The sequence below is a fragment of the Mesocricetus auratus genome, unplaced genomic scaffold, assembly GCF_017639785.1.
Source record: "Mesocricetus auratus isolate SY011 unplaced genomic scaffold, BCM_Maur_2.0 Super-Scaffold_100018, whole genome shotgun sequence".
In the NCBI taxonomy this organism is placed as follows: Eukaryota; Metazoa; Chordata; class Mammalia; order Rodentia; family Cricetidae; genus Mesocricetus; species Mesocricetus auratus.
The window spans coordinates 34,948,478-34,970,016 of NW_024429199.1; the positions used below are offsets into that span (position 1 = coordinate 34,948,478).

Sequence of the window (21,539 nt, forward strand, 5' to 3'; positions counted from 1 at the left end):
TTCTTTATAAAACAAAGAAAAAAACTATTTATGAAAGAATATTAAAATATTTTCATGATTTTACAAACTTATAAAAATGTTAGTAGTCTTAAAATGAATTTCTTTTCCCCTTTATACTCTAGAAGGTTTACATTAAATTGCTACTTAATTAAATGTCCAAACTTAGGATGAGACAAGTTATTATACAATTATTTTTTTCTTAAATTTTACTTCATCCTATTTTATTACATAGTAAATCTCATAATATCATTTATATTATTATTATTTGCTCCATTTTATATTGAAGAATTAGATTCAGACATCTGAGAACTGTTTCAATTTTTATTAGGTTAAAATGTTGGTAATTTTGCCTCACTTTATCATTATTTAAGGTTTCTTAAATAAAAATGTAAAAAATGTAGGTCTGGAGGTGTACATCTGTGGTAGAAGAGGCTGCTTCATGAAAGGAGGGAGGGGAAGAGGGGTTAATTGTTTTTAAATGATTCCAGTAATATCTTGAGAATATTTGTACCTCCGATTCCAAAAATGACTTACTTAATTTTCATATAAAATTAACTGGATAATAATTGGCATTAAAATTCTTCAATTGTATTGATATAAAAAATGATATTCTTAGCCAGGTGTTGGGGTGCATGCATACCCTAGGATGTGAGAAGCTAAGACAGGAGATCTCCTCAAGCTCAAGGCTAGCCCGCAGACTCCCTATATAAAATTAAAAGCAGACTGGTGAGCTCAAGGGTACATTCTCCTCCCCTCCCAGCACTGCTTACAGATGTGTCTTGCCTGCTTCCTTCTCCTCCTCCTCCTTCTCCTCCTCCTCCTCCTCCTCCTCCTCCACCTCCTCCTCTTTGTCTTCCTCCTTCATCTCCTTCCTCCTCCTCCTCCTCCTCCTCTTTGTCCTCCTCCTTCGTCTCCTTCCTCCTCCTCCTCTTCCTCCTCTTTGTCTTCCTCCTTCATCACCTTCCTCCTCCTCCTCCTCCTCTTTGTCCTCCTCCTTCGTCTCCTTCCTCCTCCTCCTCCTCTTTGTCCTCCTCCTTTGTCTCCTTCCTCCTCCTCCTCCTCCTCTTTGTCCTCCTCCTTCGTCTCCTTCCTCCTCCTCCCCCCACACTCCTCCTTCTGTAGTATGCTCTTGATCTGTAGCAAAGGGGCCATCACACTGATCTTCAGCCTCTCAGTAGGTCAGTTTAAATGGGAATTGTATTTATTACCCACAGATAGAGCCTGTTTAATTAGACTCTAGGGTCACTTATGAATCCCTTTTATAAGATAAAACGTTATCATTTGAAGCATGAAAGTGTTAACTCTGTTACTACATTACATCTGAATTATTGCTTGAAATATGGATTGAGGCTTCCTAAGGAAAAGTGTATAACTGTCACAGGGATGTTAGTGCCTAGAGGATACCTGAACCCATTTCAGACCCTCTGTGTATTATGGTCTTTTGGCCACATACATTCCTGTGACAATGTCTAATTAGAATGAGGCACAGTAAGATTGTCACCAGTAACTAATACTAGAATGAACAATTAGTATTTATATATTAAAGCTCTATGTGTGTGGTCTCTCTCCTTCCACATGTCTTACTGCTGTGCATTGTCCCCCACCCTGTGTGATATGGCATGTTCTCAGAGCAGTTATGGCTCTTGTAGGCACATCAGAATCTGCACTCTTGTGAGGGACTTGGCCCTAAGTGCTACAACACTTAACTGTTAGTCAGTAAGCAGGACTTGTCCTCCGTGACTAATAGACAAGTGGGTATATATTAGGATACAGTAATGGTGCCTCTATGCACTACCCAGAGAGGTCCCTAGCTTAAAATGTAAGAATTATGTCTAGAATTTACCAGTTAATATTTCAGACTGGGTTAACAGTGAATAATTGATAGCATAGAAAATGAAACTGTAAGAGAGGTGTTGTGTGTGTTAATCACAGGATTTGAGGATTGCAAAAGGAGGGCATAGCAGGCATAACATTTTCTGCCAAGCCTGATGGCCTGGGTTCAGTTCCCTGAACCTGAATGTGGAACAGTTGACCCGGTTCCCACAAGTTGTTCACTAACCTTTATATGGGCACTGTAGCATCCGCCTCCTCACACTCATACATGCATGCATGCACACTGAATAGAGAGATGAATCTAAAAGTATCTTAAAGAATGTGTAAAAATGCACTTACACCAGTAAGGACTATACATAGCAATTGTAAGATTGGCATTTCATGAATTAATAGGAAGCAGATACACACGCACACACACGCACAGACACACACACACACACACACACACACACACAGAGTTTTTGTCCTGCTACTTTTAGTTCAGGTTCCTTGCATGAAAATGGACAGGGAAGCTTATTTACCTGAACAAAGTTAGTTTACCAGTTGCTAAACCATTGAGGAATATGGCCCCTCTCTCAGAGCTGTCTGTAACTGAAAAGAGTAATAGAGGCTCCTGCGTCCCCTTCCACACTTGGGATGGAATAGTGATTGGCCCAGTCATGTGAAGTCTTGCATAAGAAACAACTACTGCCATATGTTCACGGGTGCAACAGCAGTTTCATGTTCAGAGGACAGCAGTTCACAGCACTCATTTCCAACCTTCAACTCTGTATCCTTTCCACCCGCTGTTCTGCAGTGTTCCTTCCCTAAGCCTCGGAGCAGTTGGTACAGATGTCCTGTTTAGCGCTGAGCACCCAAGTCACATATTCTCAACATTTGATCAATTACGAGTCTCTCCCTCTTACCCACTGCAAAATAAGTTTCTCTAGTGAGGAAGAGAGCATTGATCTATGAGTACAAACTTCACTGTGTAGAAGGCAGTCTGACACTGTCAGTTTGGCAGAACAACAGTAGGAGGTTACACATACAGACAGACACTCACACTCACATACACACAGCCACACACACATGAACCATCACTTCACCTGGCATGTGTCAAGCATGAGTTTTCTCCTGTGTGGTTGGCTCAAGTCCAATCAGAAAGTGCTCGGGACAGATCACTCCATAGCAGTCTTGCCGGTGTGTCTCATCGTGCCTGGCAAGTAAGTACTGTTACAACGGTGACATTCCTATCATTGCCGTTATTAGTAGTGGCTTATGGTATAATAGGTTTCCATGCAGTAAGTACTGTTACAGCGGTGACATTCCTATCATTGCCATTATTAGTAGTGGCTTATGGTATAATAGGTTTCCATGCAGTAAGTACTGTTACAACGGTGACATTCTTATCATTGCCGTTATTAGTAGTGGCTTATGGTATAATAGGTTTCCATGCAGCTTTTTCAGACATCCTTCATTTTAGTTAACTCTTTCCCTTTACTTCCTCATAAAAATACTTTGCATTGCTTTTTATTATAATTTTGGTCAACTTATAGTATGGTTCATATATCATTTGTATCTATCTTGAGATAAATCTTCGTTAAGAAGTTTTTAAATGTGCTATTATAGCTTTTAGGAGGCATACTGTGTAGGATACCTATATGGGCAATATTTAAAATACTACATATTTAAAAGATAAAGATATTTTCAAAAATATTTAAGTGATGTGTTCAAGACATACTTAAGGAAATTCACTTGGAAATTTGAGTTGAGGACTCTTGTGATATGAAAATTACCAAACTAAGTGTTTCTTTTCCCTTGGGAAAGCCAAAGGGACATGTCATGTGTCTGCACATCTCTGGTGTTGTACAAGTCTTGGGCCATGTCTGATATCCTTCAAGAATAACAAATCACTTCATTTAGAAATTCTGTTTCTAAATTTTCTTGTTCCGTGGACTATAGCCATATTAGTTGGAGATATTTTACCAGAATGCTCCATCTCTGGGCCTCATCATTGCCATGTCCATTAATCTGTCTTTTACTGGCTAGTAGTGAAATAGACCCTATGGGAAGGAGGTAAGCTTGCATAAGGGATGTGGTCTCATGTGTTCTTATTTGCCTTTCAGCAGGCCTGTGCGACATTAGTGAAGGGACTGTCATCACAGAGGATCGCTGCAAATCTCCGACTTCCGGTAATCTGGTTTTTATTTTGTTAATAATTATGATTAAAAAATAACTAAGATGGCTTACCGGTAGATCATTTTATAGACACGTATAACTACATATGAGAAACATATTATCTGCCTTTCGTAAAGTCATACCTGTTTTAATACAGGAAAAGAAAGGAGGCACATGCTGCTAAAACTCGCTAGCTTGTGTCTATTCAGGCTTGTCTGATTGCCCAGTTAGCTTTCTTACAATTAGCAGTGCTAAATGTATTTCCTGTTTACCATTGAATTGATGCTCTAGTTATCTTAGAATTATGCTTCTAGATACTCCTGGCAATGTTTAGTACAATGGGGTAAAGATCCAAGAACAGTTGGTATTTTCTTTTAGTTGAAAATTTATACTTTTAGATACTCCTGGAAAATGTTTAGTAGAATGGAGTAGGATCGATAAAAAGTTGATGTTTTTTTACTTGAAAATACAACTTGTTGGTGATCATAAAATCATACCCATTCCATTGCTATGACAGTTTTTTCCCTTTTTTGATGAATGATAGGGATTAAACCCAAAACCTTGTACATTCTAAGCAAGCCCTTTGCCACCAAGTGATGCCTCCAGACCCAAAAGTTATTAAAGATTTTGATACAGTCTGAAGATGCGGACTCTTGAGGAAACTTCTAGCCTGTTTACATTTGTTTTTCATTTTGATCAGGGTCATTTCTAGTGTGTTTATGGACTTGTCAGAGCAGCTCCTTTTTATTTGTAGGGTCTTTATATGGCCCATGTGTCTATTAATATAATACAGCAACATCATTTTTAGTACATTGAGCATCCTTAGAAATGAAAACTTGAGTTTGTTATTATACGAGATTGTAGCTTTGCTAGTAAATTTAACTTCATTATTTTAATTAAATGTGTTATTTTTTCTACCAGGAATCTTCTTTAGCTTTTCTCCTAGGAAGACTTTTCTTAGCATAAGTAACGCCATGTTTAGGTTTCTGTCTTTCACTAGCCATTCTACTACGTTGGAAAGAATTGTAAAATGGGATGTACTGTGAGGAGTATTTTTTTATTACTGCCATGTTTCTGTTTCTACTTTATTAGCCCTAAGTTGATTTTTAAAAAAGCTTTTGTTTTTTCTTTTTCTAATTTGTTTCTGATTTTGCACAAATTGATTTTATTTTTCAAAATGAAGAGTGGACTAGGGAGAGGAACCACGGGTAAAGTACCCTTGTCAGGCCCCTTCTGGTCACTGAACTTTTGCAACTTAAGTATATTTTTCTGTTAGTTACTTCTATTCATTGTTGTCATGGCCTGATTATCTTACTCTTAATACTTGTAATTGCTGAGTTCAAGGCCAGGCTGGACCGACAGCCTCCAAAACAATACAGAGAAACCCTGTCTCGTAAAAACCAAAAAAAAAAAAGAAAAAAAAAAGTAATTGCTTTGCCATCATCCATTTTTACCTCCCAATTGAGATTAAAGGAAAGATTTACTATCATTAAGTTTTCTTACTAGCAAATTAAAAACCATTGAAAAAATGGATTAAGTTAATTTGAGGTGTGTTTTTGGTATTTTGAGACAGACTTGACTAGCCTGGAACTCACTATGTAAACCAGGTTGGACCCTGACTCCTATGTGCTGGAATTAAAAGTGACCACACCCAGCTTTTTTTGTTTTTAATTGTTTTCAATAGCATGAATATAACAAAAATACTTGACTGAATTACTCACAATGAAATAGGATATAAATCAATAAAATAGTTAAATAGCACATAATAACTTATTAAAAACAATAATTAATATTTTAAAAGTTAGTATTTGTAGAAGAGGAAAATGTATACAAAAGTGAATTGGAGCTTAGAATGTCTGCCTCAGGAGCACTAAGAAGAGATCGATATTTTTTTTAAAGCATAAGTGCCTGTGTGCCTTCTGTCAAAATTGGTGCATTAACCAAAACATACATATAATGAAGAAAACTGAGTATTTTTTAAATTCTGTAGTCCAAATAGTCAGCTGTCCAATTATTAGAAAAACCCTTTTCAGAGAACATGTTTCAAAGCATGTTCCATTCATTTTAAAATAAGCCCGTGGTCTGTGTGATGCTGACGTCAGTGCATCATGAACAAGTGGAAGTGGTGGCCACCTGGACGGCCACTTCAGGGGACTCCTGTTGCTTCACCTAGCACCCTAGGAATGATGCAACCTTATGTGATGCACCTGTTTGGAAATCTGATAGGCTGTTTCAAACTGAAGAGTCACACGTAGCCTGATATAAATGGTGACTTTCAATGTTTATATGTGGCCTGGAGAAAATAAGAAGTTGAAGATGTTTGTTTAATCCCAGCAATCTGGTAGATTTATCCAAATAAGCTTTGTAATTTGTCTTGTGTTGTCATAGAAATTACAACAACCAATAGTAAGACTTTCAACTCTACTGCCTGTTTATGTTTAGAAAACACCAAACATTGTTCTAATGTTAATGTAAGGAAATGGTAGCCTGCTATTACTCTGATAAGTGATAAATAAAATAAAGCTATTGTTAATATACATTTACCATAAATTTATGCAGCCGTTTGATATGAGAGATGACAGTATTTTAAAATGTGAAGATCCTATGGCCATTATACTCTTTCAGTGTGTTGTATTTGTATAAAAAGCATCTATTCCTGTTTCTGCTCTCAACTATTAGTGTGGTCATTGATGGCTTTTTGATAGTTCTAGACAAGATTTGGGAGAATCCGTGGATGCTACTAACAAGAACAACATGGATTATTCAGAGAGTAGTGTTTGCAAACCTCTGTAGGTGTGATTGGATTCTGCCCCTGTTGGCAGGCTTTGCTTGTTGAGAATGTCTCCCTGGCCATAGTAAACAAAGATGACTTTTGGAGAAGTCAAGATCAAGGGTTTGAGTTTCTACCTAATTGGCTAAGCTTTATTATTTTTTACAGGGATTCTTTTAAGCATGAAAAGGAAATCTTTTAATTTACTCTCAGTCCTTTTCATGTATTGTCTTCTAACAGAAGACTACATTCATTTAGATTAATATGAACTAGTGACATCTACATGAAATACACACCATCGATCACAAGTAGGATGTAAAATCGATTAGAATTTGTCTCAGTGAGGGAAGGTCATCTGTGTCTAAATTTAAAATACTGCATAATTAAATGGTAAATATTGTGTCACAAGTATGAGGACTTCAAGCTGGGAGTAGTAATCTCTAGTTGGGAAGGTGGTGAATAATTTGATCTATGAGATTTGTTGAGATGTACTTAATAGGTATCTAAATGTTATATTTCCTTTCTGTGTTCTTTGACTTATAAATAATATAAAACACAACAAGATTTTGCCCAATTATCATGTATTACAAAACTGTTAGAAATAAATTTCTATATAGTAGGGTCTGCTATACAAGACCGTATAGTAGTGAATTCAGTACTGGCATATTCTAGAATTGAAGTCCCAAGTGTTGGTGGTCACCAGGGGGTTAGTCTGTGATTGTTTGCTGCGCTGTGTTTGTGACTGACGGTATGCCTGTTCCTTCCATTGTCTTCATTTGTGTAGGTTCTTCATCACCACACAATTCAGATGATGAACAAAAAGTGAATAATTTTATAGAAAAGGGTATAGTATCTTTATTTTAAATAAAATCTTATTTTGTTTATACTTAATTTATTTAGTTTACACTGCTTAGATTTTGACATTTTATATTAAAATATTATTTTCAGTGAAGACCAAAAGCAGAAAGTTTTCCAAGATGGTAGCCAGTGATCTAGGTAGGAAATAGAAGTTTTTATTTTGTTTCTAATTGTTGCTCTATGCAGTGCTAACCCACAACCAGAAAATGATTGAGTGCATTGCATCTTGTGTATGTTAATTTGTTACTCTTTTGCTAAATAATAATCTTTGGGCTATGTCTATTCTACATGCATTTGGGAAATAATTCTTAAAATCAGTTAAATTGGGGTTATGGCTCTTTCTCTGAACTTACAGTGTGAATTATCCTATTAACTTTTACATTTGCTTTGTTTTAAAATAAAGCAGGGTTCAATTTATGCCTAAATACCAAGCTTATACTCTCATGTTAATCTGTGAGTCAGTTTTTCCTATGTAGTTATACTTGTATTTTTTTTTCTGCCTTTGCTCCCATCTCTCTCATATTTTTAAGGTTCCATATCAAGGAAATGATCTTCTAAAAGATGGCATTTTTCAGTCTGTAATCAATACCAGTATCAGGGTATTTGACAATTTCCTCCTAAACACCACCCCTAAGCACAAATGAAAATATTTATATTACTCATGATATTTTATGCATCTTTTGTAATGAATGACTCATTCTAAGATTCTTGAAGTTTAAAATCTAAAAGAAATATATAACCAGACTTGGAAACATAATCAAATTGGAGGTTTTTTTGGCCATAAAAATTTGAAGATGCTCCAAAACTTTGAAAGTCTTAACAAAGTAATATTCTAGAATAAGGCCTATTTCACCTTTGACTTAACCACGAACCATTTATTATACAATTAACATTTTTAAGTTTCCCTACATTTTTACCACATATTCTTTGTTTTCCTTTTTATATTTGGGGGTGGATGGGTATACGTGTACGTGCATGACCATATTACGGGAAAGCACTGTGTGTACAAGTGCGTGGGTGTGCACATACTTGCACACACAGGACAACATTGTGTGTCACTCCTTAGGTGCCATCTTCCTTTTTTGTTGTTTCTTTTGCTTGACTTTGCTTTGCCTGAGAGTGTCTTTCTCTGGCCTGGAGCTCACCAAATCCCTGAGTAGACTGACTGTCCATAAGCCCCGGGATCCCTTTCTCAGCTCGGGAACTGGAAGTGTACACCATCGTTCCCAGCTTTTTTATGTGGGTTCTGGGAATCGAACTCAGGTCCTGGCACTTGCACGGTAAGCACTTCTACCAGCTGAGCAATGTCACCATCCCTATCACACTCCTTTAATCTAGCTAACATAGGTGAGTTTCTCCACAGCTGGAAGAGTTTTACTATTCCTCACTTCATAACTTTTAACATATGGTTAATTTTTCAAAAATTCCCACAGAAAAATCCTTGTTTTCTTAGCATTGTAAATTGAACCCTGCTCAGTTATATTAATGGTGGATGACTCTTAGCCCTCTGGTCAATCTTAAATAAGGTGGTTTATTCTCGGGCAAAGGGCTTTTCATCAATTATTTACTCTTCATTGTGGTTTCATAGTAAATCTGTTGGCAATAATAATTAAATCACTTTAATTATGTACTAACTTTGCAACTAATTTCCTTTATAGCATATTGTATCCTGTTACATTTGGGTTCTGTTACCATTGTAGACAGAAGTTTTGTTCTACAGTAATTTTACTAAGTTATTTGCTAAGTTAAATTCCCTGACCTGAACAAATTTGCGGATAGTTAAATTTGTTAATGCCGCTTCTGTCTGACATCTTGTTCTGTAGCAATATAGCCTTATTAATGTGTACCTTCTGCCTTCCTTCTATTCCAAGTAGATATGTAACTTGAAATATTTGTGTTCAATTATTTGAAAGACTTAATGAACAAATTTGCTAGGCTACACAACATGTTTAGAAGGATATGTCTTGGAGAGTGTTCATTTCTTCTATATTCTTTTTCTTTTGTCATGCCAACTTTGGTAGGACTTTTCTAAGTTATCCTGGAGATGATTCTTTCTAATTATTTTTAACCAGGAACATTTTCCTCCCTGCAATATCTTTATTGTGTATTGAAAGATTTTTGCTGTGTGTCTTTCTTGATATAGCAATTTTGGCATATAGAAATAAAGCTAACATCTCAAGGTTTTTCTCCTTCAAATGAAGTTAGCCCCGCATTCCATTGTGGAGGTTTTGTGGTTGAAATGTTCTACATTAGATATGTAATCTCTGTATGTACCTCTCTACATTAGTATCTATTTTATAATAGTAATTAGCACAAAATGTGCTGTTGAGAAACATGAAATGTCAACGAACTGTCCAAGATTAGTGTTTGTTGTGGGGTCTGGAGAGAGGGCTCAGCAGCAGTTAAGAGCACTTATGCTCTTGTAGAGGACGCAAGTTCAGTTCCCAGCACCCATATCTGACTCCCCTTTCTCACCCCCCAAGACACTAGGTACATGCAAGCACAGCACTCTTACATGTAGAAATTAAAGTATGTTTTTCATTTTTAAATTAAAATTCACTAGAACTCCTTCAGTGTTTCAAGCATGTCTTTAGGAGAACTAAGAATTAGACTCACAGCTTGACAATGATGAGAGAACTGTCTTGGATCCCTGACTAAATTGAGTTGTTCTTAAGTTTCCTATGTTGAAGAGTAATTGTTGCTGGTGCCAGAGGTAGTCTGTGGGTTGTTTAAGGGGGAACAGGATGCCATTCATACTTTAGCATTATTTTTAAGTGTGAGTTACCTGTTAGGTCCACAGCCAAATGATAAATCAGAACTTGTAGGGGTCCAATTCCACTGTCAGCACTATACACACATATATAACATATAATATAAACATATTATGCAATTCATAAATGGATAATCTGGCTATGGACCTATTCTGCTACACTGTAGTCTTAGGAGAAATGGCTCATAGTTAAAGTCTGTGTGTGATTTTCTTACAAAGTTTTTTATAATGAAGTTTATAAAAAGTTTAAAATACATTTATTGAAGAATAAAAGCAAATTCTGTCTGAATACCAAATCTTGCCCACAACTTTAGTACTCATTGCCTAAGCATAATATATCTTGCCTGGAAGTCTGTCTCAAAAACAAGACTAAGAAGGTGAACAAGAGCACACTGGAATATACTGGCCCCTGAACCCAAACCCCAGCTTCATCTCTTGGCTCCTTATTGGCAGCTACTCCAGTAAATGACTCTGACAATGCCTTCTTTACTCTTGTGTAAGAAGAGCAGCCTCTAAAGAAATTAAAGCAGAACACAATGCAGGTAGTACACATGTAGTGTGCTTGCCTCTTCATGCTGTAGGATTAATTTTGTTAGTAAAATCTTAAAAGACCAGTATTTTCCAATCAGTAACTTTTCGTTGACTGTTAACAGTTTCCTCAAGTCACTTAGAAAGTATGTCACTATTTTTATTTACTCTTCATTTACATTTTATAAAGATTTAGAAGTGAGATTCTACAAATAAAAAAATGACAGTTTGGTTATATACATAACTGTATATAATGTTTCCAAGATACCCTTGTGTATAAAATACAACCCCCATGCTAGCACTACTTGATAAGAATATCAAAATTAACTTTCCTGAAGATTCCTATTTGGTGAATATTCTGTTTCATGCCCTGCTAAAAGTAGATTTCTGGTTGGATCCCACCTTCTGGTCTGGTCTCAGGTGCATTTTAATTTCTGTGTGTCAAGAAAGATTACCTAATTGGCTGAATGTGTGAAGCTTGAGACGTGGCTAGGGGATAATGTTATACATTAAAGAATAAAGATTCAAAATTAAGGCAACCAGTAAGTACCCTGGTAAAAACTAATAGAAATGCAACTCTATTTTTAATGGGCTCCTCTCTGTAGATAGTTTTTATTCTATGGCATTTGTTAAAATGTGGAAGATTATGGCTGAGGGACCCCTCATCTCTCCAATCCTAAGAAAATGGATATTCAGTCAACTGATTTCTCAGGAAAACCGGAAGTGAGTGCTGTGTATTGGTTGTGTGCGGTTTTCATTAGTTCACTTCACACAAGTCCTGATGATTCTAACACAGCTTAAAATATAATCTTTATGCTTTTATTCTAAAGTCTTAATTTATTAATCCTGTAGCTTCAATATCTGTTCTCATCCTTGTATTTTTCAAGAAAGAGATGCTCAGAGATGATAAATGCTGTGTCACAGCCTCACTGTGTGTGTCACGGTCTCCCTGTGTGTCACCGTCTCCCTGTGTGTGTCACGGTCTCCCTGTGTGTGTCACGATCTCCCTGTGTGTGTCACGGTCTCCCTGTGTGTATGGCAGTCTCCCTGTGTGTGTCACAGTCTCCCTGGGTGTGTGACAGTCTCCATGTGTGTGTCACAGTCTGTGTGTGTGTGTCACGGTCTCCCTGTGTGTGTCACGGTCTCCCTGTGTGTGTCACGGTCTCCCTGTGTGTGTGGCAGTCTCCCTGTGTGTGTGTCACAGTCTCCCTGTGTGTGTGACAGTCTCCATGTGTGTGTCACAGTCTCCATGTTTGTGTCACGGTCTCCCTGTGTGTGTCACAGTCCACAGTCTCCCTGTGTGTGTCACGGTCTCCTTGTGTGTCACAGTCTCCATGTGTGTGTCACAGTCGCCATGTGTGTGTCACAGTCTCCATGTGTGTGTTACAGTCTCCATGTGTGTGTCACAGTCTCCCTGTGTGTGTTACAGTCTCCATGTGTGTGTCACAGTATCCATGTTTGTGTCACGGTCTCCCTGTGTGTGTCACAGTCCACAGTCTCCCTGTGTGTGTCACAGTCTCCCTGTGTGTGTCACGGTCTCCCTGTGTGTATAACGGTCCCCCTGTGTGTGTCACGGTCTCTGTGTGTGTGTCACGGTCTCCATGTGTGTGTCACAGTGTCACTGTGTGTGTCACAGTCTCCCTGTGTGTGTAACAGTCTCCATGTGTGTCAAAGTCTCCCTGTGTGTGTCACGGTCTCCATGTGTGTGTCACGGTCTCCATGTGTGTCACGGTCTCCATGTGTGTATCACAGTGTCCCTGTGTGTGTCACAGTCTCCATGTTTGTGTCACGGTCTCCCTGTGTGTGTCACAGTCCACAGTCTCCCTGTGTGTGTCACAGTCTCCCTGTGTGTGTCACGGTCTCCCTGTGTGTGTCACGGTCTCCCTGTGTGTGTCACGGTCTCCCTGTGTGTGTCACAGTCTCCCTGTGTGTGTCACGGTCTCCCTGTGTGTGTCATGGTCTCCTGTGTGTGTGTCACGGTCTCCCTATGTGTCACAGTGTCCCTGTGTGTGTCACAGTCTCCATGTGTGTGTCACAGTCTCACTGTGTGTCACCGTCTCCTGTGTGTGTGTCACAGTCTCCCTGTGTGTGTCACGGTCTCCCTGTGTGTGTCACAGTCTCCCTGTGTGTATACGGTCCCCCTGTGTGTGTCACGGTCTCCCTGTGTGTGTCACGGTCTCCATGTGTGTGTCACAGTGTCACTGTGTGTGTCACAGTGTCACTGTGTGTGTCACAGTCTCTGTGTGTGTCAAGGTCTCCCTGTGTGCCACAGTCTCCCTGTGTGTGTAACAGTCTCCATGTGTGTCACAGTCTCCCTGTGTGTGGCACGGTCTCCATGTGTGTGTCACAGTGTCCCTGTGTGTGTCACAGTCTCCATGTGTGTGTCACGGTCTCCCTGTGTGTGTCACAGTCTCCCTGTGTGTGTCACAGTCTCCCTGTGTGTGTCACAGTCTGTGTGTGTGTGTGTCACGGTCTCCCTTGTGTGTCACGGTCTCCTTGTGTGTCACAGTCTTCCTGTGTGTCACAGTCTCCCTGTGTGTGTCACAGTCTCACTGTGTGTGTCACAGTCTCCCTGTGTGTGTCAGCATCTCCCTGTGTGTGTCACAGTCTCCCTGTGTGTGTCACAGTGTCCCTGTGTGTGTCACAGTCTCACTGTGTGTGTCAGCGTCTCCCTGTGTGTGTCACAGTCTCCCTGTGTGTGTCACAGTCTCACTGTGTGTGTCACAGTCTCCCTGTGTGTGGCACGGTCTCCTGTGTGTGTGTCATAGTCTCCCTGTGTGTCACAGTCTCCCAATTGGATTTGGGTCAGCTGAAGAATTGCTAGAGAAATATTTAACTATACTCAGTGTTTTATATAACAAAGAAATCCTATTTGCTGAACAGAAATTTTTATTTTACAGGAGGGATTTGTTTAAATTTTCAAAGATAATTGCAGTTACATAAATTTGTTTTTAGTGAAAATCCTAAGGAAATCAAAAGTATTTAAGGAAACTTCAATTATGATGTAAACAAAAATTTTAGCAGGATCACTTGTCTGATTACGGAAAGTACTACTAGTAGAACATTTATAATTAATGAAGTATTCATTTCATATAGTTACTTCAAGGGGAATAAACTTACTAATAACAATTATTTGGGATATGTCACTTCTCTATAGTTATTGACACATTAAATTTTGGATTTGAAATAAACTAAAAGTTTGAGCTAAGCATAGTTATGCACACCTTTAATCCCAGCACACAGGAGGCAGAGGCAGTCAGATCTAGTTCAAAGTCCATCTGGTCTTCAGAGTGAGTTCCAGGACAGCCAGGGCTGTTTCACAGAGAAATCCTGTCTCCAAGAAAAAAAAAAACACAAAAGCAAACAAACAAAAGCTATGTGATGCATGACATGACATTCTATATGTTTGTCTTAAAGATCCCTTACCTCTTTTTCTAGGAATACTGTCGGATTTAGGATAAGGAAACACTAGGCTATCTACAAATGCAGTAACAAGTGCCTGATGTGCGCATTCATGGTTGACAAGTGGTCTCAGTGCTCACAATAACCTGAGCAAGCAGTCTAGTGGGGGCAGAGAGATGATGTAAGAGTCTTCTAAGAATTATTTTTGAGCTATGTAAGCCTGATTCTGCCATTTCAAGCTTCTCTTGTTACTTATCAATCTATCCATATTGGACCTACGATATCTGGAGGAAACGTCTGTGGATTCTTTGAAAGTGTTGACTTAATATTGCATTTAGAAGACTGGGGGACACAATAGCTTCTAACTAAGGATGTTGTACATCAGCACCCAGGTATGTGAGGTCAACAGCTGTGGTTATATTCAGCCGCTTTAATTGTATATTGCATTTTATCTCTTGTCTCAGATTTCATAAGCTGGTGAAGATGAGACAGCTGATGGATAAATGAGTCCAGTTGTTTTGTTAGAATATTATAATTAGCTAAGAAGTAACAAGATAACTTCTCCCCTCCTGTAAACCCTTGCCAGTCTACCTAATGCCGATTCCTAACACTGGATTTGTCGTTTTTTTAGATGTGGAAGTTATATACTATGACTGGATTTCTCTTTGTTTACATGACGCCCTTATGGACTAGCAGGGTCTGTGCTTTAAGTATCTCCTAACCGTCCAAACTTTAACCAAATATATGCATTTGTGTATTAACCAATATTTTTTTCACACTTGCACACTGGGAGCAAGCACTACTCTGTGCCGCATGCAATACCACTAACACAATAGATGTAGCAAACTGACTCCTAACTGTAAACCACTTCCTAAACTAAGGCAATAACTGATTTTGAGGATGGAAAGTGAATTCCATGAAGTTTATGGATGAACTTTCAATATTTCTATTAAATAAAAAGACCTGTACTGATGCTGACATTTTATACCATGATTTTAGATTAAGCATGACTTTGTGTTTTTATTACTGAAGTAGAAATGGAAGTATTAATTTATATCAAAGAATAGTTCAGTCAAATAGTTTATTGAATAAACAATTTGATTTATTTAGAGATATAGGCATGACTTATATTCTAAATTTAGCTTAAAACAAACAAGGAGTACAGTAACCATGGACTTAGTAGCTAGGAAGAGGTTCTGCCATACCCTGGCTTGTTCTTGTGACTGTTGCCTCATCTGCAACACAGTCCTAATGAGGAATGACTCTTCTCCTGTAGCCATAAGCAATAACTGCTTTTAAGTTAAGAGTTTCAAATGCTGACTTGAAGTAAGAACTTCAAGCACACAAAGATATTAAATCAAGTAAGTACACACTTGTAAAAATTTGAAGTAAGATTTATTTTCCACTCCTGATGTTATGATAAGTATATTTTAATTATCCCAGAATCTAGATTGAGTAATAAAACTATTCACTTCTATCTTGAAAATCAGTTGCTATGATAAATATCAGTCAAATAATTCTCAGAATTTTAAAAATATATTTTATTTTTCAGCAAAGATGTCAAGGAAATTAAGCTTGCCAACTGACCTAAAGCCCGATTTAGGTAAGTAGAAGTATCCAAAGTAACTAAACCTTATAGTAGGAAAGTGGAGATTTTCTGAAAGTCATTGTTACAATGACAAGATGCTCCATGATTTAACATCTTTTGAAATAGTGTCTAGGCAAAACAAAATATGTATTTCCTTGCCTCTCTTTCTTTTTTATAAATAAAATTTAATAAAATTTCCTCAGTTACAGGTTAATTTTTAGTAAAACTGTTTATATGCCATCTATTCAAAAACCATTTTAAACTCTACAAACTTATTTTTATACTAGTTTAATATTTCTGAAATAAATAACTAACTTTTCATATAGATCAAATTTCTTATTAAGCATTGTCATTGTTGACTTTGATAATACTTTAGGAATACCCTCTTATAATACTTTGATGTAGTTCATTCATTATGAAAGCAACGGAAGGTATCCACACATTTTCCTTTAATATGTCTCATAACAGTATAACAGCTCCCAGTTTTTTACATACATAAATGGCTTTGCAATAAAGATAGCAAGATCCATGTAGTACAGGCAAAGCCACATTTCTCCTTGAATCTTCTCCCTGAAGTGTCTGTTTATTTTATTGAAGAAGTAGAGATGAAATTTGCTTTTACTGTCTTTTACTGAGTACTGTCTTAGGGATGACTGCATTGCTTTCCTTGAAGTTTCCCATTCATTCCCCTCTCACTGTTACTAACTAGAGTCCTTCTCAGACTTGGGTGTTGGTCCAGTTCAACATACTAATTTTAGCATATCTGTCTGCCATTTCTCTTACCTCTGTTATACTGAGAGGAAACATGTGGTAATTAGTAAAAGCCTATTATGTGCATAACTATCATCAGTAGAAAATTCAGACTATTGGAAATCCAAATTAGTATAATTCTACAGTACCATTCTTAAAGGGCAATGAAATTAACCATAGATCAAGCTAGCTCCTGTTTCCAGAAGAACATCATCCTTTATTATAAAAATGAAAATCAGAGTGCCATGTTGATATAGGGAGGAACAGAGGGAGGGTATTGTAATTTAAGAAAAGCAGTGGGCAAGAGAAAAATGTCATAGGCAGGGTTCAAGCAGAGGATTTTTTTTTAATTAGGGAAAGGGATCATAAAGGGGGAAGGGAGAGACTGGCCTCCAGAGACAGGAGCAACAGGAGAGAGGAAAGAGGGGCAGAGAGAGAAAGTGGGGGGGCAGACAGACAGGGAGAGAAAGAAAGAGAAGAGGATGGGAGGTGGGCAGGGCCCTTTTAAAAAGGAACATAGTGAATGTGCCCAGGTGGTGCTCTCAGTGGTTGCAGCTGAGAGTGTATCCTGTCAGATCTCCAAGAGCAGGCCTGTACACATACCTGAATAGGAGGGGGAGAGCTGTCAAAACATAAGTTTAATTAAAAGCATTTATGTAAAACTGTTAAAGTAAGATTTCTAACTAAAAGATGAAAGTCATAATTTGAACCCAAGCATTTCATAGAGATGCATTGTACATGTTTGCTCTAGAAGGGCTCAGGATTTTCATCACACATTTGAAGAGGCTCATGGTTTCAGTAACATTAAATATTGCCAGTTATAAACTGACTGTGAGTTTTTCAGGATCTTTATAAGTCTCATGTGCTCAAATACTCATTTAAAAGTACTTTTAAAGCTAGTAATCCACACATATATCCATTACAATCAACTATTTTTAAAAACATAGCATGTTAAATTATACAAGTAATTTAGCCAATGTGTGCCCACCATGCTTTTATAGGCCTCTTTAATTACTAGTTACAAAGTGATAATATTTTTCAAGGTGATTGGTTAGATTCAACAAAAATGATAATATATAGTATTATGATTACACCTGGTGTTTGGCAAGCATTGCTTTACTCTAGCAATTTTTATTTCTGTTCTTCATGCTAGAACTGTTAAACGTTGTCTAATAGTGCACATTGATTATCCTAGCTTTTAAAAGTTGAGGCAAAATAATCAAGAGTTTGCGATCAATTTAATCTACACACTGAAGCAGTATCTCAAACAAGCATATGAATTAACTGTTCTATTCTGTTTAGCTTGCTCACATGTTAAAAAAAATCAAGCCACAAAGGCCCATACCAACTGACTTAAGAGGGATATGTGGAGTAGTATTTCATGAAATACTGAAAATTCTAACTTAATTTTAAACAGTTCTAGGTAGATGACAGATAGGCAACAGCTGCCCATCAAGGTGGACCTTAGTTGTTGTTCAGTCCCTTTTTCTGATGTTGACATAGCCTGAGGAGTTTCTTTGGTGATATAATTTTTATACATATACTAAAACTAATATAATAAAACTGCTGTGTAGTGTAATATTTTGAAGTTATGTCAGGCTATTAAATTAATACACTGTGTACTCAGCTTTAACATTTAAATTTTAAATTGTTAATTGCCAATAATTTTAACAAAATATGTCATTTTCCACATGTTAGTTTACAGAAATTTGTATTAGCAACTTTTCTTGTATTGCTACTTTCCTTTGTTACCACTAGGGCACAACTAAATTTGTCTGTCATTTGGGTGTATTGTTTAAGTAATAAAATATCATTGGAAAATACATTTAACTTTTAATTTTGAAAAATAACTTTGGAGATTTGAAAGAGTTAATAAATTTTTATGCTCAGTAATTTTTTAAACTCATTCAGAAATGTGGTATTTATTGATTATGGAAAGTTGTTGTATTTACATGAAGGACTTTATTTTCTGTTGTTGTAACAAAATACCCGATACTTCAATAACGAGTTTATTCATTAATAATTCACATTTTAAAAATTTGTTTGCTTGACACCCTCATCTGCTTATCTCTACTCAGGGCTTTCTGGCTATATCTCATAATATATAACATCAGAATGGGAAAATGTGACAGAGGGGCAAGTCACATGGTAGCAAGGCCAGAAATGAATCAGAGGCAGGGGACAGGCTTACTCTTTGTACTACAGTCCTTGTGTTAGCTAGAACTGCACACATGCTCTCTGTGGGTGATGCCACAGTGTCATACTGACCTCCCACTGGACCCTGCTCTTAAAAGTTGTGTCATGTCAGCATTGCCATTCTGAGGACTGGACCTCCAGCACAGTCATCTCTGAGGGACACGCTTACGTCTTCTGCTCACTTTTATACCATGTTATGGTCTGTCATACAAGTGCAGACTTTTGAAGAAAATTAAGATTAGAAATACAGTTAGATGTGACCCTGACTGTTGAAATTACTAGAAAGTTTAGAGGCTAGCTATCATTAAAATTATACTACATAAAATTACTGGAGAAATATTTTCAATTTGTGAGCCTAAATTTGTTCGCAGGAAGCTTGTGAGAGTATAAGGAATGAGTTACACCTTTTCATATTACTAAAATCTACCTTGGAAAGCCTTACTGCATTTTTACTAATGACATTCAAAAGGAAAAAAAAAAAAAAAGAAAGCCATGATTTCAGAAGTGAAGTGTTTCTGGGAATTTTAATATACCTAATGGCACCCTTGAACAAAATGGCTGAAAGTGTGGATTATAGATCCATCTTTTGTACGTGTTTATTGGAGAAAGTTTACACGTGGAAGTTATCTGCAGAGAATCAGAATGACACCATCCTTGTGCTACTGTCATCTTAGAGCAGGAAGTCAGACAGGTCAGAAATCACTGCGGGCACAGCTGTTCTAGGACCACTGTGGGAGAGAGCAAAGCTCTCAATAGCTTAGATCCAAAGGGCAGAGGACCTCTGTGGCTTAGCATGCTGGTGAACTGAGATGGTCAGTGTTGCTTGATACAAAGAGGTTGGATGCAAGGACCAACAAAACTTAAGTCCAAATGGATCAAAGATCTCAACATACATCCAGCCACACTGAAACTTTTAGAAGAGAAAGTGGGAGATACTCTTCAACGAGTTGGTACAGGAGACCACTTCCTAAACATAACACCAGTGGCACAGGCACTGAGATCGACAATTAACAAATGGGACCTTCTGAAACTAAAAAGCTTCTGTAAGGCAAAGAACACAGTCAAAAAGACAAAAAGGCAGGCCACAGAATGGGAAAAGATATTCACTAACCCTACATCTGACAGAGGGCTAATCTCCAAAATTTACAAAGAACTCAAGAAACAAGTCTCCAAAACACCAAAGGATCCACTTGAAAGGTGGGGTACAGAGCTAAATAGAGAATTCTCAGTAGAGGAGGCTAAAATGGCCAAGAGACACTTAAGAAAGTGCTCAACATCCTTAGCCATCAGGGAAATGCAAATCAAAACAACTCTGAGATACCATCTTACTCCTGTCAGAATGGCTAAAATCAAAAACACCGAAGACAATTTATGCTGGAGAGGATGTGGAGAGAAAGGAACACTCCTCCACTGCTGGTGGGAGTGCCGACTCATACAGCCTCTTTGGAAATCAGTATGGAGATTCCTCAGGAAAATGGGAATTAATATACCACTAGACCCAGCAATTCCACTCTTAGGCATATATCCAAATGAGGCAAGTTCATACAACAAGGGCATCTGCTCCACTATGTTCATAGCAGCATTGTTTGTAATAGCCAGAACCTGGAAGCAAAATAGATGCCCCTCAACTGAAGAGTGGATAGAGAAAATGTGGTACATTTACACAATGGAGTATTACTCAGCAGAAAAAAACAATGGAATCTTGAAATTCGCAGGGAAATGGATAGCACTGGAAGAAACCATCCTGAGTGAGGTAACCCAGTCGCAAAAAGACAAACATGGTATGTACTCACTCATATATGGATTCTAGATATGGATCATGATAGTGCCAGTCTGCACTTCCACAGATAGAGAGTCTGGGAAACAGGAAAGAACCTAAAAGATATGCATATATGCATAGTACCCAAGAGAAGAGGATGGAGACAAGATCCTCTGAATGGATGGGGAACACGGCGAGGGGTGGGGGGGAGTGGGACCTGGGAAGAATAGAGGGGGTAAAGAGGAAGGGAGTTGGTCATGGGGGAACAGGAAGTTGAGGGGTGGGGGTAGAATAGGGGGAAGAGGGAATCATAGGATCGAAGACAGATCAGGCACCAGAGTGACCTCGAGTGATCTAAAGGTATAACATCAATTGGCAAGCTAAGCAATAGTGGAGGGACCACCTCGAATGCCCATTCCTGATAATGAACTTGATGTCTATAACCATCCGGGAGCCTTCATCCTGTGACTGATGGAAGCAGAGGCAAACACACAACTAAGCACTGAACTGAACCCAAGGAACCCAGTGACAGAGAGAGAGAGTGATGAGCAAATTGGCAAAGAATGGGCTGGCAAAACCAGCAGAGACAGCTGATCTGAACAGGGGAGTGCTCTTGGACCCCAGACCGACAGTGGGGAGGCCAGCATGGGACTGATCTGGACCCCCAAATGTGAGTGTCAGTGAGAAGGCCTGGGCAACCTATGGGGCCCTGAGCTGTGGATCAGTGTCTATCCCTGGTATACAAACTGTCTTCAGGTGCCTATAGCACAAAGAGAGATGCTCTCTCAGCCTGGACTCTTAGGGGAGTGCCTTGACCCTACCAAGAGTAAAATGACAGACTCTAGATATCCCCTATGTGGAAGGATTTGGCAATAGGGTGGGAGGGAGGGGGGGAAGGGGAGTGTGGGAGGAGGGGAGGGAGAGGGAA

At 38.3% G+C, this 21,539-nt stretch overlaps 1 protein-coding gene across 7 annotated transcripts in view; it reads left to right on the forward strand.

Annotated features, from left to right (window-relative positions):
• The window catches only part of Stxbp5 (syntaxin binding protein 5), a 126,865-nt gene that overhangs the window by 89,085 nt on the left and 16,241 nt on the right, over positions 1 to 21,539 (forward strand). Inside the window, exons 19-22 of one of the 7 annotated variants that reach the window (XM_040728423.1) lie at positions 3,942 to 4,004; positions 7,545 to 7,604; positions 7,709 to 7,756; positions 15,871 to 15,921. In XM_040728423.1, coding sequence (XP_040584357.1) covers positions 3,942 to 4,004; positions 7,545 to 7,604; positions 7,709 to 7,756; positions 15,871 to 15,921 — 222 coding nt within the window. Of the gene's footprint in view, positions 1 to 3,938; positions 4,005 to 7,544; positions 7,605 to 7,708; positions 7,757 to 15,870; positions 15,922 to 21,539 lie in introns of all 7 variants that reach the window. The other 6 variants (XM_040728422.1, XM_040728424.1, XM_040728426.1 and 3 more) reach the window with 6 other exon arrangements.